This window comes from Polypterus senegalus, chromosome 17 (assembly GCF_016835505.1).
Source record: "Polypterus senegalus isolate Bchr_013 chromosome 17, ASM1683550v1, whole genome shotgun sequence".
In the NCBI taxonomy this organism is placed as follows: Eukaryota; Metazoa; Chordata; class Cladistia; order Polypteriformes; family Polypteridae; genus Polypterus; species Polypterus senegalus.
This window is the reverse complement of record NC_053170.1, coordinates 90,573,647-90,588,235: the sequence shown is the minus strand read 5'-3', so window position 1 is coordinate 90,588,235 and position 14,589 is coordinate 90,573,647. Positions and strand designations below refer to the sequence as shown.

Below are 14,589 nucleotides of genomic sequence, written 5' to 3'. Positions count from 1 at the left end.
CCGGCCATCTGTTCATCAACTCAAGCTGAAGCGATCTTGGGTGCTGCAACAGGACAATGACCCAAAACACACCAGCAAATCCACCTCTGAATGGCTGAAGAAAAACAAAATGAAGACTTTGGAGTGGCCTAGTCAAAGTCCTGACCTGAATCCAATTGAGATGCTATGGCATGACCTTAAAAAGGCGGTTCATGCTAGAAAACCCTCAAATAAAGCTGAATTACAACAATTCTGCAAAGATGAGTGAGCCAAAATTCCTCCAGAGCGCCGCAAAAGACTCATTGCAAGTTATCGCAAACGCTTGATTGCAGTTATTGCTGCTAAGGGTGGCCCAACCAGTTATTAGGTTCAGGGGGCAATTACTTTTTCACACAGGGCCATGTAGGTTTGGATTTTTTTTCTCCCTACATAATAAAAACCATCATTTAAAAACTGCATTTTGTGTTTACTTGTGTTATATTTGACTAATGGTTAAATGTGTTTGATGATCAGAATAGTTTTTCACACCACTGTAAGTCATTAAATGACTTATTTTTTTATTAGCACCCCCTGGGTTCTTATCCTGGCTTGGTCACTGTGTGTGCAGAATTAGCATACACTCCCCTTGTGTGTGTGTGTGTGCGTGTGGTGTATGTCTAAACCTCCCACCACCCCACATTATTCCTCCCACCAACTAATGGCATGCAGGTTAGACAAAACTGCAGCTTCGAATTGTCCAAGTATTAGAGGAGGCGAGTGTGCAGAACAGAGCGCCATGTGACAGAATGAGGATTCAATCCTAGCAACTCTGAAAACTTTTACCCAAGTCTGAAAATGGTTGGATAAATAGGTAGACCTTTAATATGGAATAAAAACATATCAGTATGTCTTCTAATCTTTTTCAAAATCTTAAACTTAAAACCTACTTCCTAAACCTTGACATTCAGCATCATTCCGTTTTTGTTCTCATCCAATAGGACCTGACATACCATGGAGAAATAGAACTCTCCGATTTTGTTTTCTGTTTACCTCCTGCGTGCAGTACAGCTGTCATAATAGATGGCACCCATGATGTCTCACTGTTGCTGGCTTCAAACTGGTTTTGTAGTTCAGTGTAGAAGATTCCCAAACAAGAAGGGAAAGCCAGAGTCAATGCCAAGATAAGAATTGTAGCCAGCACAACAACCCAACCCCAGCCACCATCAGGAGCCGATGGTTGTTTGGCCGTAAACGTCTCCGCTGGCATGGCCTGTTCTTCGGAAAAAGTGGTGCCGCTGGTCACTTTCAAGTTGATGCTATCTGACAATGAATCTGGGATACAACACCCCTGACCTTGTAGGTCCTTGCAGCAACATTCTGGGACGGATTCCTTTTGAGTCATCACTGGGTCCTTTACTTCCCTTGGTGTCATCTCTCTTTTTCCTTAAAACATAACAAGAACAATTAACATTTTGAGCAGATTATTCCCTGTACCGGTCATCAAAGCAACAACACCAACAGCATTTATTTCTATAGCACATTTTCAAACAAAACAGTGTAGCTTAAAGTGCCTTACAAGATGAAATAAAAAGGAATACAGTGGGAACGGAAAGTATTCAGACCCCCTTCAATTTTTCACTCTTTGTTATATTGCAGCCATTTGCGAAAATCATTTAAATAAATTTTTTTCCTTATTAATGTACGCACAGCACCCCATATTGACAGACAAAAAAAAGAATTTTTGAAATTGTTGCAGATTTATTAAAAAAGAAAAACTGAAATATCACATGGTCCTAAGTATTCAGACCCTTTGCTCAGTATTTAGTAGAAGCACCCTTTTGAGCTAATACAGCCATGAGTCTTCTTGGGAAAGATGTAACAAGTTTTTCACACCTGGATTTGGGGATCCTCTCCAGTTCTGTCTGGTTGGATGGTAAACGTTGGTGGACAGCCATTTTTAGGTCTCTCCAGAGATGCTCAATTGGGTTTAAGTCAGGGTTCTGGCTGGGCCATTCAAGAACAGTCACAGAGTTGTTGTGAAGCCACTCCTTCGTTATTTTAGCTGTGTGCTTAGGGTCATTGTCTTGTTGGAAGGTAAACCTTCGGCCCAGTCTGAGGTCCTTAGCACTCTGGAGAAGGTTTTTGTCCAGGATATCCCTGTACTTGGCCGCATTCATCTTTCCCTCAGTTGCAACCAGTCGTCCTGTCCCTGCAGCTGAAAAACACCCCCACAGCATGATGCTGCCACCACCATACTTCACTGTGGGGACTGTATTGGACAAGTGATGAGCAGTGCCTGGTTGTCTCCACACATACCGCTTAGAATTACGGCCAAAAAGTTCTATCTTGGTCTCATCAGACCAGAGAATCTTATTTCTCACCATCTCAGAGTCCTTCAGGTGTCTTTTAGCAAACTCCATGCGGGCTGTCATGTGTCTTGCACTGAGGAGAGGCTTCCGACAGGCCACTCTGCCATAAAGCCCTGACTGGTGGAGGGCTGCAGTGATGGTTGACTTTCTACAACTTTCTCCCATCTCCTGACTGCATCTCTGGAGCTCAGCCAAAGTGATCTTTGGGTTCTTCTTTACCTCTCTCACCAAGGCTCTTCTCCCCCGGTAGCTCAGCTTGGCCGGACGACCAGCTCTAGGAAGGGTTCTGGTCGTCCCAAACATCTTCCATTTAAGGATTATGGAGGCCACTGTGCTCTTGGGAACCTTAAGTGCAGCAGAAATTTTTTGTAACCTTGGCCAGATCTGTGCCTTGCCACAATTCTGTCTCTGAGCTCTTCAGGCAGTTCCTTTGACCTCATGATTCTCATTTGCTCTGACATGCATTGTGAGCTGTAAGGTCTTATATAGACAGGTGTGTGGCTTTTCTAATCAAGTCCAATCAGTAGAATCAAACACAGCTGGACTCAAATGAAGGTGATCTCCAGGATGATCAGAAGAAATGGAAAGCACCGGAGTTAAATATATGAGTGGCACAGCAAAGGGTCTGAATACTTAAGACCATGTGATAGTTCAGTTTTTCTTTTTTAATAAATCTGCAACAATTTCAAAAATTCTTTTTTTTTGTCTGTCAATATGGGGTGCTGTGTGTTCATTAATGAGGGAAAAAATTAATTTAAATGATTTTAGCAAATGGTTGCAATATAACGAGTGAAAAATTGAAGGGGGTCTGAATACTTTCCGTACCCACTGTATATAAAACGAACAAACAGTATTAGGCAATAATATTATGCAATATGTAACAAAAAAATGATAATGATAGATGGCCAGGAGTACAGAAAAAAAACAAAAAAAAACTCCAGTTAGGGTGGAGGAAAAAAAAAAACAAAATCTGCAGGGGTTCCAAAGCCAAAAGGCAGTTGTCACTTAGTACATTACATTTTTCAGTTATATTTCCCCCCAACTAACAAATCTCCAGCAGACCTCGGTGTCATTTCTGGTGAGAAACCCAGAAACCCAGTCCAACGCCTGTCTGTCCACTTTTCACGAGAGAAATACTTAACAGATTTAGATCCGTTCTTTTCTATAATTTGCTTAAACATTCCAGTTGATTTTGCAACTTCTGTCATCGTGCTAAGCATTATAGTTCGGTTCCAGCAGCAATTTATTCATGCAAATCCAACAGACAGTCTGCAGGCCGAGGAAAGGAGAGTGGGGGGCCCTCCTCACTCACGCGCCAGCCTCCGTTCGAGTCACTCTACCTCTTACCACGTGTTCAAGCATACCTTGCCTCAGCTTAGCTAAAGATACCTGTTTGTTTAGCGGACATTATCATCTACAGATTGTTAAGGAGTAACGTTTGACATTTTTGAGAAAGAGATCACAGCTCCATGTGTTTTACAGGGTAGCTGCCAATTTCCAGAGATATCACGGCCACGTGCTCTTCTACCCACGCAGGGGACGCTCTACCATCAGAGCTGAACACGATCAGATACAGTGCCAACGTTTGACATTGGATTATGCCTACTTTCCGCTTGGCCAGACATACCTTCCCAACTTTTTACATTTTTTGGCAAATAGATCACAGCTACATTCTTGCCCCTGACAGCAAAACCAAAAATCTATATATATATATAATTCACTAAGGCAAGACACCCATGGGCGTGGATTCACTAAGCCGCCGACAAGTAAGACACCTATGGCGCACGCAGGAAGGAGTCACACCCACCAACTCCAAGAAGTAAGCAGTCTTTAAAAACCGAGTTTTCGGTTACGACGCACGACCCAGTGCACCATAGAAAACTGTTTTCCACGCTACATACAGCAATTCGCATCCGCGACAAACATGCGTCTTCTTAGATGCTCCTGCAGGAACACGGAAAGTCTACGCGAGTCACAGGTGCATCTGGACTGTGCAAAGATGACAATACTCAAGTGACGAGTTGGAGGTGGGCACATGATCGATGGCGGCCCGCCAGTTTTCAGTCACGGACGATTGTGTGTTGGTTCGTTCCGTGCATTGTTACAATGTTGCTTTTCTTGCCCATTTATTACATTACCGATTTTTCAAATGTTAATTTTCTCCCTGTGCTTAAAAATCATTAAAAAACCAGCATGATTATGTGGCGTATGGTATGCCGCGGGTTGGCTAGTATTGTATATGAAGTGGCCCTCGGATAAGAAAGCTATCAATATAAATTCTTCTCAATACAAATTACATTTTTTTTTTTTTGAGATTTTTAAAGTTTGTCCCAGTTCACTACTACACGGGTGAAGCCATGGGGGACTTCTAGTATTAACAGAAAAGAGAAAACACCTAATTCATCTTGCAATGAAAGACAGGAACTCAAGCCAAGCATCAACTATTCACTATCAACTAGTGATCTTGGCTAAAAAGTGGTTTTGCAGTTTGATAAATTAAGAAGTACTGCATCCAATCTTCAGAATTTCCACAACATTGGGAACTCCATTTCACAATGAAAGTTCTTAAATTCGGACTGATCATCATTGTCCCCAAATCCCCAGAGTTACAGCATTCTTCCTACACTGGTTGGGTTTTCCTCCCGCATCCCCAAACGTGTGCTGATTGAGGAGTATTTCCAAACTATGCGACTGTGTATGTGACGAGATCCTGCAATGGAGTTTCTGTTGCAATGACCTCTGTCCGCTTGTGATTCTGGACTGGATTCAGAAAGTCTGAGAATGTTACATTTTACGAATGACACTTCTTCTTTCAGTAATGTACACCCAATGAATTAAGCTACCGTTATATTGCATAACATCTATCATAGTGTGCACCATCCAAAAGCAACACACATAATAATAAAACTCTAAGCATACTTGAGAACAAAGTAAGAAACTTGCAGTAAGTGCATTAAGGACAGAAACCAGGAAGTGTTTCTTTACACAAAGGGTAATGGGTATTAGAAAGAAAATACTGAGTCACTGAGCCAAAGCAAATACCACATTAGCTTTTAATATCAGGCAGAATGAGATACTGGGACATCATAATGATAAGCCAGCCAAAAAAGCTTGACGTAATGAATGAACTCTAATCTGTAAATACCATTTTACTGCCGTTTACTTGCACACAGTTTCAAATATTTATATAGAATTGTCACCTTTAACTCACCTAGCTTTGTTACGAACCTGATACTGTATATGTCTACACTTTCCATAAAATGGGAAATCATCTTGAAGATCAGGCGAAAGCGCAAATATTTTGCAAAGTGGAATACAAATAGGACGGCACGTTCTCCCCGTGTCTGCGTGGGTTTCCTCCGGGTACTCCGGTTGCCTCCCACAGTCTAAAGACATGCAGGTTAGGTGCATTGGCGATCCTAAATTGTCCCTAGTGTGTGCTTGGTGTGTGTGTGTATGCGTGTACGCACCCTGCGGTGGGCCGGCGCCCTGCCTGGGGTTTGTTTCCTATTTTGCGCCCTGTGTTGGCTGGGATTGGCTCCAGCAGACCCCGCCCCCCGTGACCCTGTAGTTAGGATATAGCAGAGGTTGGATGGTGGATGGTGGATGGATGGAATGCAAATAACTGCATTATAGACACTTTAAACTGTTAAATGCTAATGGTCTATATAAAAAAAATGTATAAAAAAGTAACAAAATTAAAGGTTTAGTAAGCAGTCATGCTACAAGACAAATGGATATTTGTGAAGCAAACTGAAAGAAAATTTGAATATTGTGGTCTAAGTCGGCATCAATAACTTTAAAGTAATAGTCAGCAAAAGGACTGTTTAAATTAAAACCTGGAGCTGCAGTGGCCCTGACGGCCCTGAGTTTTGACACTTATTATATACAGTATGTAACATGTACTATACCTTGTAATGCAAAAGAGCACTACATAAAAAGGATTCATCTTTAATGCTAAAGGTCACCTCACAGGGTGAGGATTTTCTTTCTGGCTGAGGGTATTCCAGTTTAGAGTCTGCATATGTTTGTTCCTCCCTATACTAAAAACAAAAAGTATGACCAGAAATGGATAGGAGGATATTATCAAAAAGGAAAGAAAGGCCAACAATTTGAAATATTCTGTTTTAATTAAAGCAAGTATGTAATACTGAGAAACAAGGCATTCCTACATACTGTCCTATCCATGAGTCTATTATCAAACCTGCTTAAACCAGCTCAAGGTCAAATGTCCTGGAGTCTATCCCAATCGCACCGGTTAAAAAGCAAATGTCAATGCTACATTGGGAAACATGCCAGGGACACACCCACACATATCAGGGACAACCAACCTTACTCACATCAGGCCAGCTCACACTTATCAATTTAACACGCTTGCCTCTGGAATGTAGGAGTACCAAGCAGACACCCACGCAGAGGTCTGAAGAATGTGCAAATTCATGGCAGATTTAAACTACATTTTGCCTTGTCATCCAAACCTTGTGGTACGGCTGCAAGCCTTAATGCTTAGGCAGAGACAGAGAGAGATGTCAGGCTAGGTAAGTGAGATTCCCCCCCATGAGTAATGGAGAGACACCAGGAACATGTTCCAGGTTGGCATGCATTAGAGCAGAAAGAAGAAATTCCAGTAATTGGTCACAAAGGGATCCACTATGTTACCTTAGTGTCCTGTAGAGACAAACTTGGAAGTGGGGTTGTATCCAGCAATCAATCAATCAATCAACATTTATTTATATAGCACATATTCATACAAAAAAATGTAGCTCAAAGTGCTTTACAAAATGAATAGAAAAATAGAAGACACAATAAAAAATAAACTTAAGTCAACATTAATCAACATAGAATAAGTAAGTTCCGATGGCCAGGGTGGACAGAAAAAACAAAAAAAAAAACTCCAAAGGCTGGAGGAAAAAAATAAAATCTGTAGGGGTTCCAGACCACGAGACCGCCCAGTCCCCTCTGGGCAATCTACCTAACATAAGTCAAACAGTCCTCTTTGTATTTAGGGTTTTCATGGAAGGACCTGATGATGATGGTCACGTAGACTTCTGGCTTTCAGTCCATCCAGGCCTTGCTGGAATGAGTTCTTTTGTAATTGCAGCCTGTTACATAAACCAAATCTACACAGATATATTAAAAAGTGATACCCCTCCCTTAGTGATACGACGGTAAGAAATCACATAGGAGAAATAAATTAGCTTTCTTTCATGACGGCTTACGAGGCACAAGCGACGGAGGAAGCCATGACAAGAACCCAGTTCGGGAGTTGGGGCCTGATGTGTACAGTCTGCTATTTTCGTTGCTGCATTGGAAGGATTTTCCGGATCAGATGACATTATCTCCCATCCATCCGTCAGCTTCAAAGGTGTGCCGGGCAATGTTCCACGGGCTTTATACTCTTTCTTCATGTGCAGGCCTCCACTTACAGTGGGTACGGAAAGTATTCAGACCCCCTTCAATTTTTCACTCTTTGTTATATTGCAGCCATTTGCGAAAATCATTTAAATTAATTTTTTTCCTCATTAATGTACGCACAGCACCCCATATTGACAGACAAAAAAAAGAATTTTTGAGATTGTTGCAGATTTATTAAAAAAGAAAAACTGAAATATCACATGGTCCTAAGTATTCAGACCCTTTGCTCAGTATTTAGAAGAAGCACCCTTTTGAGCTAATACAGCCATGAGTCTTCTTGGGAAAGATGCAACAAGTTTTTCACACCTGGATTTGGGGATCCTCTGCCATTCCTCCTTGCAGATCCTCTCCAGTTCTGTCAGGTTGGATGGTAAACGTTGGTGGACAGCCATTTTTAGGTCTCTCCAGAGATGCTCAATTGGGTTTAAGTCAGGGCTCTGGCTGGGCCATTCAAGAACAGTCACAGAGTTGTTGTGAAGCCACTCCTTCGTTATTTTAGCTGTGTGCTTAGGGTCATTGTCTTGTTGGAAGGTAAACCTTCGGCCCAGTCTAAAGTCCTTAGCACTCTGGAGAAGGTTTTTGTCCAGGATATCCCTGTACTTGGCCGCATTCATCTTTCCCTCGATTGCAACCAGTTGTCCTGTCCCTGCAGCTGAAAAACACCCCACAGCAAGATGCTGCCACCACCATACTTCACTGTGGGGACTGTATTGGACAAGTGATGAGCAGTGCCTGGTTGTCTCCACACACTGAGGAGAGGCAAGACACATGACAGCCCGCATGGAGTTTGCTAAAAGACACCTGAAGGACTCTGAGATGGTGAGAAATAAGATTCTCTGGTCTGATGAGACCAAGATAGAACTTTTGGCCTTAATTCTAAGCGGTATGTGTGGAGACAACCAGGCACTGCTCATCACTTGTCCAATACAGTCCCCACAGTGAAGCATGGCGGTGGCAGCATCATGCTGTGGGGGTGTTTTTCAGCTGCAGGGACAGGACGACTGGTTGCAATCTAGGGAAAGATGAATGCGACCAAGTACAGGGATATCCTGGACAAAAACCTTCTCCAGAGTGCTAAGGACCTCAGACTGGGCCGAAGGTTTACCTTCCAACAAGACAATGACCCTAAGCACACAGCTAAAATAACAAAGGAGTGGCTTCTCAACAACTCTGTGACTGTTCTTGAATGGCCCAGCCAGAGCCCTGACTTAAACCCAATTGAGCATCTCTGGAGAGACCTAAAAATGTCTGTCCACCAACATTTACCATCCAACCTGACAGAACTGGAGAGGATCTGCAAGGAGGAATGGCAGAGGATCCCCAAATCCAGGTGTGAAAAACTTGTTGCATCTTTCCCAAGAAGACTCATGGCTGTATTAGCTCAAAAGGGTGCTTCTACTAAATACTGAGCAAAGGGTCTGAATACTTAGGACCATGTGATATTTCAGTTTTTCTTTTTTAATAAATCTGCAACATTTTCAAAAATTATTTTTTTTGTCTGTCAATATGGGGTGCTGTGCGTACATTAATAAGGAAAAAGATTAATTTAAATGATTTTAGCAAATGGCTGCAATATAACAAAGTGAAAAATTGAAGGGGATCTGAATACTTTCCGTACCCACTGTAGGTGAATAATACAATTCCAAACAAGGCAAAGACAGGATACAATTTCAAGCTGATTCCGACAGACGAAAAAAAGTGCACGTTTCCCCAGCTGTCTTTACCTATCTTATGCTTTGCCTAGCAGTTCTAAATGATGAGCCCCTGTGCCAAATCTGTGTCCATTGTGCATGTGAGTAGAAAGAAAAGTAGATTAATAATATGTATTGGTACAAAGGACAGTGACATATTAAACTTATGTTACAGGGGTGCTGCCTGATTGAACAGCTCACGTGGGTCCACAAGGCAAAAAGTGCAAAGCAGAGATGTTCCTTGAATATCTATGGAAAAGTCATCTCAGATAAAGGACCACTAGCATCATGTGGAAGAAGGATCCTTTCATCAGCTTGGCCAGCCCAGCACTGACTCAGCTGTAGAATAGCTAATAGGAGGGAGGCAGCTGGTTGGCCGAGGTCTCTGGCACTCTGACTGTATCTGGCCATGGTTCTCCATTTAGCTGATGGAGTGATCTTGTTGTCTTTCATTTCTGTTAGTTTATACTTTGTTTTTGATGTATTTGAACAAATTTGTAATCTCATATTTGACAGTTTTATATTTAACGAGGCAGCACGGCGGAGCAGTGGATAGTGCTGCTGCCTCACAGTTAGGAGACCCGGGTTCGCTTCCTGGGTTCACTCTGCGTGGAGTCTGCATGTTCTCCCTGTTTGGGTTTCCTCTCACAGTCCAAAGCCATGGAGGTTAGGTGGATTGGCAATTCTAAATTGTCCCACTTGGTATGTGTGGGTGTGTGCCCTGCGGTGGGCTTTGTTTCCTGCCTTGCACTCTGTGATAGGGGATATAGCGGGTTGGATAATGGATGGATATATTTAACGAGTGGGATAATCCAGTGCTTCCCAAACTCAGTCCTGGGGACCCACTGTGGCTGCAGGTTTTTGTTTCAACCATCGTCTGCTTTTAATTGGACTCCTGGCCCGGTGAAGTGAGCTAGTATTTCCCAGTTTCTGTGTTTTGGAGTCAATTGAAAAATTACAAAACTAAGTTTGGTACATTTTTATTAAAATATACTAAGCACTTATAAGGGGATAGTTTTTTTTTAACATATTAACAATTTTCCGCCTGATTTTCATTCTGCTTTTCCAGGCGTTCTGATTGTTTAACTTATTATCTACTAATTAGTGGGTCAGACGCTAAAGTTATTGCAGGCTTTCATCATTCAGTGCTGTTGACCCGGCTTGTCCGTTCTGTTTCATTTTAATTATCATTATTAGGATTCAATGAAGGGTGCAGACTGTACAAACAAAATAACAAAAGAGAGGTAAGTGTTTAAAGCAAAAGTAGAAATATTTCTGAATGTCTTATAAATGTAAAAATCATCCTGCTGTGCTTTTCTAAAGGCAGAATAAAAAGGAAAAAAAAAAAACATCTATATAAATGAGATCAATTATTATCACTAATTGTGAATTTGGCTGGAATAAAAACCAGCAGCCACAGTGGGTCCTCAGGACCGAGTTTGGGAGCCACTCGCATAATTTATTTTTGCACTTTGCCTTGTTGTTGCACTCGGTGAGGTGCGCTGTGCAAGACCCAAGTAGTTTGTACTCTTGTATCGTATTTCATCGATGGCAATGACAGACTGGCCAGCTAGGCTCTATGAAAAGGATTACTTGTGTGCCGTTTTCTGTGTCGCACCCACTGCACACCCAACCAACCTGGAAGGGTCCCTCCTCTCACGTTTTGCCTTTTCCAAGATTTCTTCCATTTTTTTTTCCCTAAAAGGATTTTTTTTTGGAGTTTTTTTCTTGTATTCTAAGGAACTCAAGACTGGGAGGTCGTCAAAAAACAGGGCCCATTGAGGCATTCCCTGTGTGATTTGGGGCTACACAAGAAACAAATTGTTGTTGTTGAATGAAAACCTTGACTCCGATGTAACAATGTTACCACAGTTTTCTATATGTTCTGTGTATTGTATTGTATTGACCCCCTACTTTTGACACCCACTGCATGCCCAACCTACCTGGAAAGGGGTCTCTCTTTGAACTGCCTTTCCCGAGGTTTCTTCCATTTTTTCCCTACAGGGTTTTTATTGGGAGTTTTTCCTTGTCTTCTCAGAGAGTCAAGGCTGGGGGGCTGTCAAAAGGCAGGGCCTGTTAAAGCCCATTGCGGCACTTCCTGTGTGATTGTGGGCTATACAAAAATAAACTGTATTGTATAAACTGTATATGTGTGGCCTATAACTCGATGAGTTTCACTAGCCTACCCCAGGCAGTACTTCTAGGAAAGTCTTTGAAGTAACCGGATATGGGCTACAACTCCACTCCTTGCCAAGGCCTACTAACTTTAAGCTAGAGATGTAGCCAAGAGTTAAAGATATAACCCTTGCAAAGTACAGGGATAGTGTCGCAGCAATTAACGATGCTGCAACACAGTTTATGGGTCCTGGATTGGTATCCAAACCCGGCCACTGCCCATTTGGAATGTGCATCTTCTCACCGTCTCTGTATGTGTTTTTCTCCCAATGTCCCAAGATCACAGAAAATGGTTTATGTGGTGGAACAGTAGACCAGTTCTTCTCCCTGGCACAGCTGCTGAAGGGCGAGTATGATAACGCAGTCTAAATTTGTTCAAATAGAGCTGGAAAAGGCATATGACCGTGTCTCTCAGCTAATGTGTTGTGGGAATACAGAACAACATGGCCGCACTTGTAAGCTGTTAATTCCCTTTATGAATGCAGTGAGAGCTGGGTCTGAATACTTGGCATTAAGTCGAATTTGTTCACAGAGTGTGTTGGGCTCTGTCATGGCTGTGTCATGTTATCACTCCTGTTTGTGGTTTTCATGGACTGGATATCAAGACACAGCCGAGGATTTGAAACCATCCGGTTAGCGAGGCTGGGGGGTAGCATCCTTCCATTATGCAAATTATGATGTCCTCTTTGCCTCATCTGACTGTGACCTTCAGTACACACTTGAGCAACAAGTGGATTGGAGTGGCGGCAGCTGTTCGTCTGGCACTGTATCAGACCGTATACCCCTGTGCTCACCTATGGTCGTTAGCTGTGGGTAATAACTGAAAGAATGAGATCACAAGTACAAGTGTCAGTAATAACAATAATAATGCTGGAGGGATTTTTTCCCCTTGGCAGGCTTGGGAATGCCTAGGATTTCCCCAGGAATAGTTGGGATCTGTAACAGGGGGTCAGGGAACCTTGGGCTGACCTGCATGAGCTGCAGTCATTGTGACCCTCAACAGGAATTGTTTCACAAAACAAGAGAGATGAAATGGTTTATATGACGACTCACCCAGAAGAAGTGACTGCTGGTGCCTGTTGTAAAAGACAGGTACCCAATCAAGGTTGTACTGCAAGATAAGCAATGGCTCGTGGCAGAGATTGAGATAATAGATGGAAGGGAGACACTGCTAGATGTTTGTTCTTACTATCACGATGATCAGATAAGAAACTAACATTCACTTAATGTATGTGTTGGTGACACTTTATCCCTCATCGGGATGATGCCAACTGCTATAATACTCACATGCATAGTACTATTTATTATATTTCATTACCATGTACCTGTAGAGCTTAGTGAATGATTTATTGTACTTTATTTTGATATTTAAAGTTTTTATTTTACATGCATATTATTTATTCTTGCTCTTATTGTTACATGCGCCTCTGTCTATGTGTACAGTTTCAAAATAAGCAATTTCCTTCGGGATTAAGAGCGTTTTCTGATTCTGATAATATGCCCAAATAGGTATTTACGTGTTAACATAGTGCTCTTGGAACCTTAGTCCCAGAGGGGGGGCAATGGCTGATGTTACCGGATTGCAGCAGAGGTGCGATTGTTATCAAAGAACTCAGAATCAAGAAGTGAAATTAAGCAAAAGGTTCTATCGTAATAACAAATTCGCTCCCGTCTATCTGAGTGGCAGCATCGCAACCCTCTTTGGAACAAATTGTAGTCCGGTAAGGCGATTTAGAAAGTTTACAACGGGGTGTTAGCTTATACAGAGAGAGACTGGGGCGTGCAGTGATGTTGCCGTTTTAAAGTAGCTTACATGCAGAATAACAAGAGAAACAAGTTCTGACATCTGATTTTTATGACAAATATCCTTTCCAAATATCTACAGGAATTTATAAAAGAAGGTGAACGATGACGGACTGGAGAAAGTGATGGGTGAATAGCAAGAGACTGCAGTAAGCAAACAAGTCGTATTTAGCCGCGAAGCACCGAGGAAGCGTGATGTGACAATTCTTTAAAATTGTGGCTACAGTCTCTAAAACGCAGGACACAAAGAGAGCACCGTGTCGACGCTTGAGTATACAGTGCCAAAATCTCTCCTCACACAGCACACCACTCACACTTTTTAACTACTTACCTTCGCTGAGCTTAGGTTAGGCAAGTTACGACCGCTGCTTCCTCCAGCCACGCCACCATTGCCGCGCTCCACTTCTACAGACCCACGGCGATGTTTTCACCGAACAGCTCGAGAAGGCTGCGACCCCAAGCACAAAACGGTCTTCTCTCTCCAATCAGACGAAGGCTTCCCGTGACGTCATTCGGCACCGCCTATAACGCAGCGCAATTCCTTTTAAATAGGGGCGGGGACAAACGGAAAGGCGGGGTATGCGGGATGGTACAAGGAGGATGCTGGTGATGCATCTGTTCATTCTGTTAAGCGAGATGGGTCGCTTTATCTAACGTGTTTTCTTTTAGCCGACCGAGTCTAGATTCGAACTCCGAATAAGTTAGTCTTTTTGTTTTAAATCTTTATTTTCTTTGTTTCTACTCATGTTGTCTTAGAGTTAAAATACACCTGAAGTCGATAAAGGAGTTCCAATAAAGTTTTTAGAGCTTGCAGTACATCACCGGTGTTTTTGTAGACATTACGCGGGTACTGTGGTTGTAATCTGCATCCACAAGAAAAATACTGTATTTAAGTTTGATTGGATAAATTCAACCTCTTTTGAAATCTGAGTGTTCAGAAAATTGAAAACCAAGGTGTTCAATTCAGTGTATTGAGAGCTGCAATGTCTCCCGATTGTCGATTTACTTTTAAATATGAGGTTCTTTCACAGCTTTAAATAAAGCGCTTGCTTTGGGGAGCCCAATTTCTACCTAAAGTCAGAAAATGTTGTAGTGATATTATGAATATAAGAATACCAAGTACAGAAAAAATTTGTCAGCTTTCCAATTATAATACATTGTACTTTATGTAGCATCTG

The 14,589-nt window shown here is 42.2% G+C and overlaps 1 protein-coding gene across 3 annotated transcripts in view; it reads right to left on the bottom strand.

Annotated features, from left to right (window-relative positions):
• The window catches only part of slc16a5a (solute carrier family 16 member 5a), an 82,424-nt gene extending 68,570 nt beyond the window's left edge, over positions 1-13,854 (bottom strand). For all 3 annotated transcript variants that reach the window (XR_005631000.1, XM_039739428.1, XM_039739429.1), the window contains exons 1-2: positions 13,743-13,854; positions 1,009-1,401 (exon numbers count right to left, since the gene is read on the bottom strand). Coding sequence is in view for 2 of the 3 variants with exons in the window: in XM_039739428.1 (XP_039595362.1) it covers positions 1,009-1,390 (382 nt within the window). In the remaining variant the exon portion in view is untranslated. The remainder of the gene's footprint in view (positions 1-1,008; positions 1,402-13,742) is intronic.
• Between the last annotated feature and the right edge of the window lie 735 nt (positions 13,855-14,589).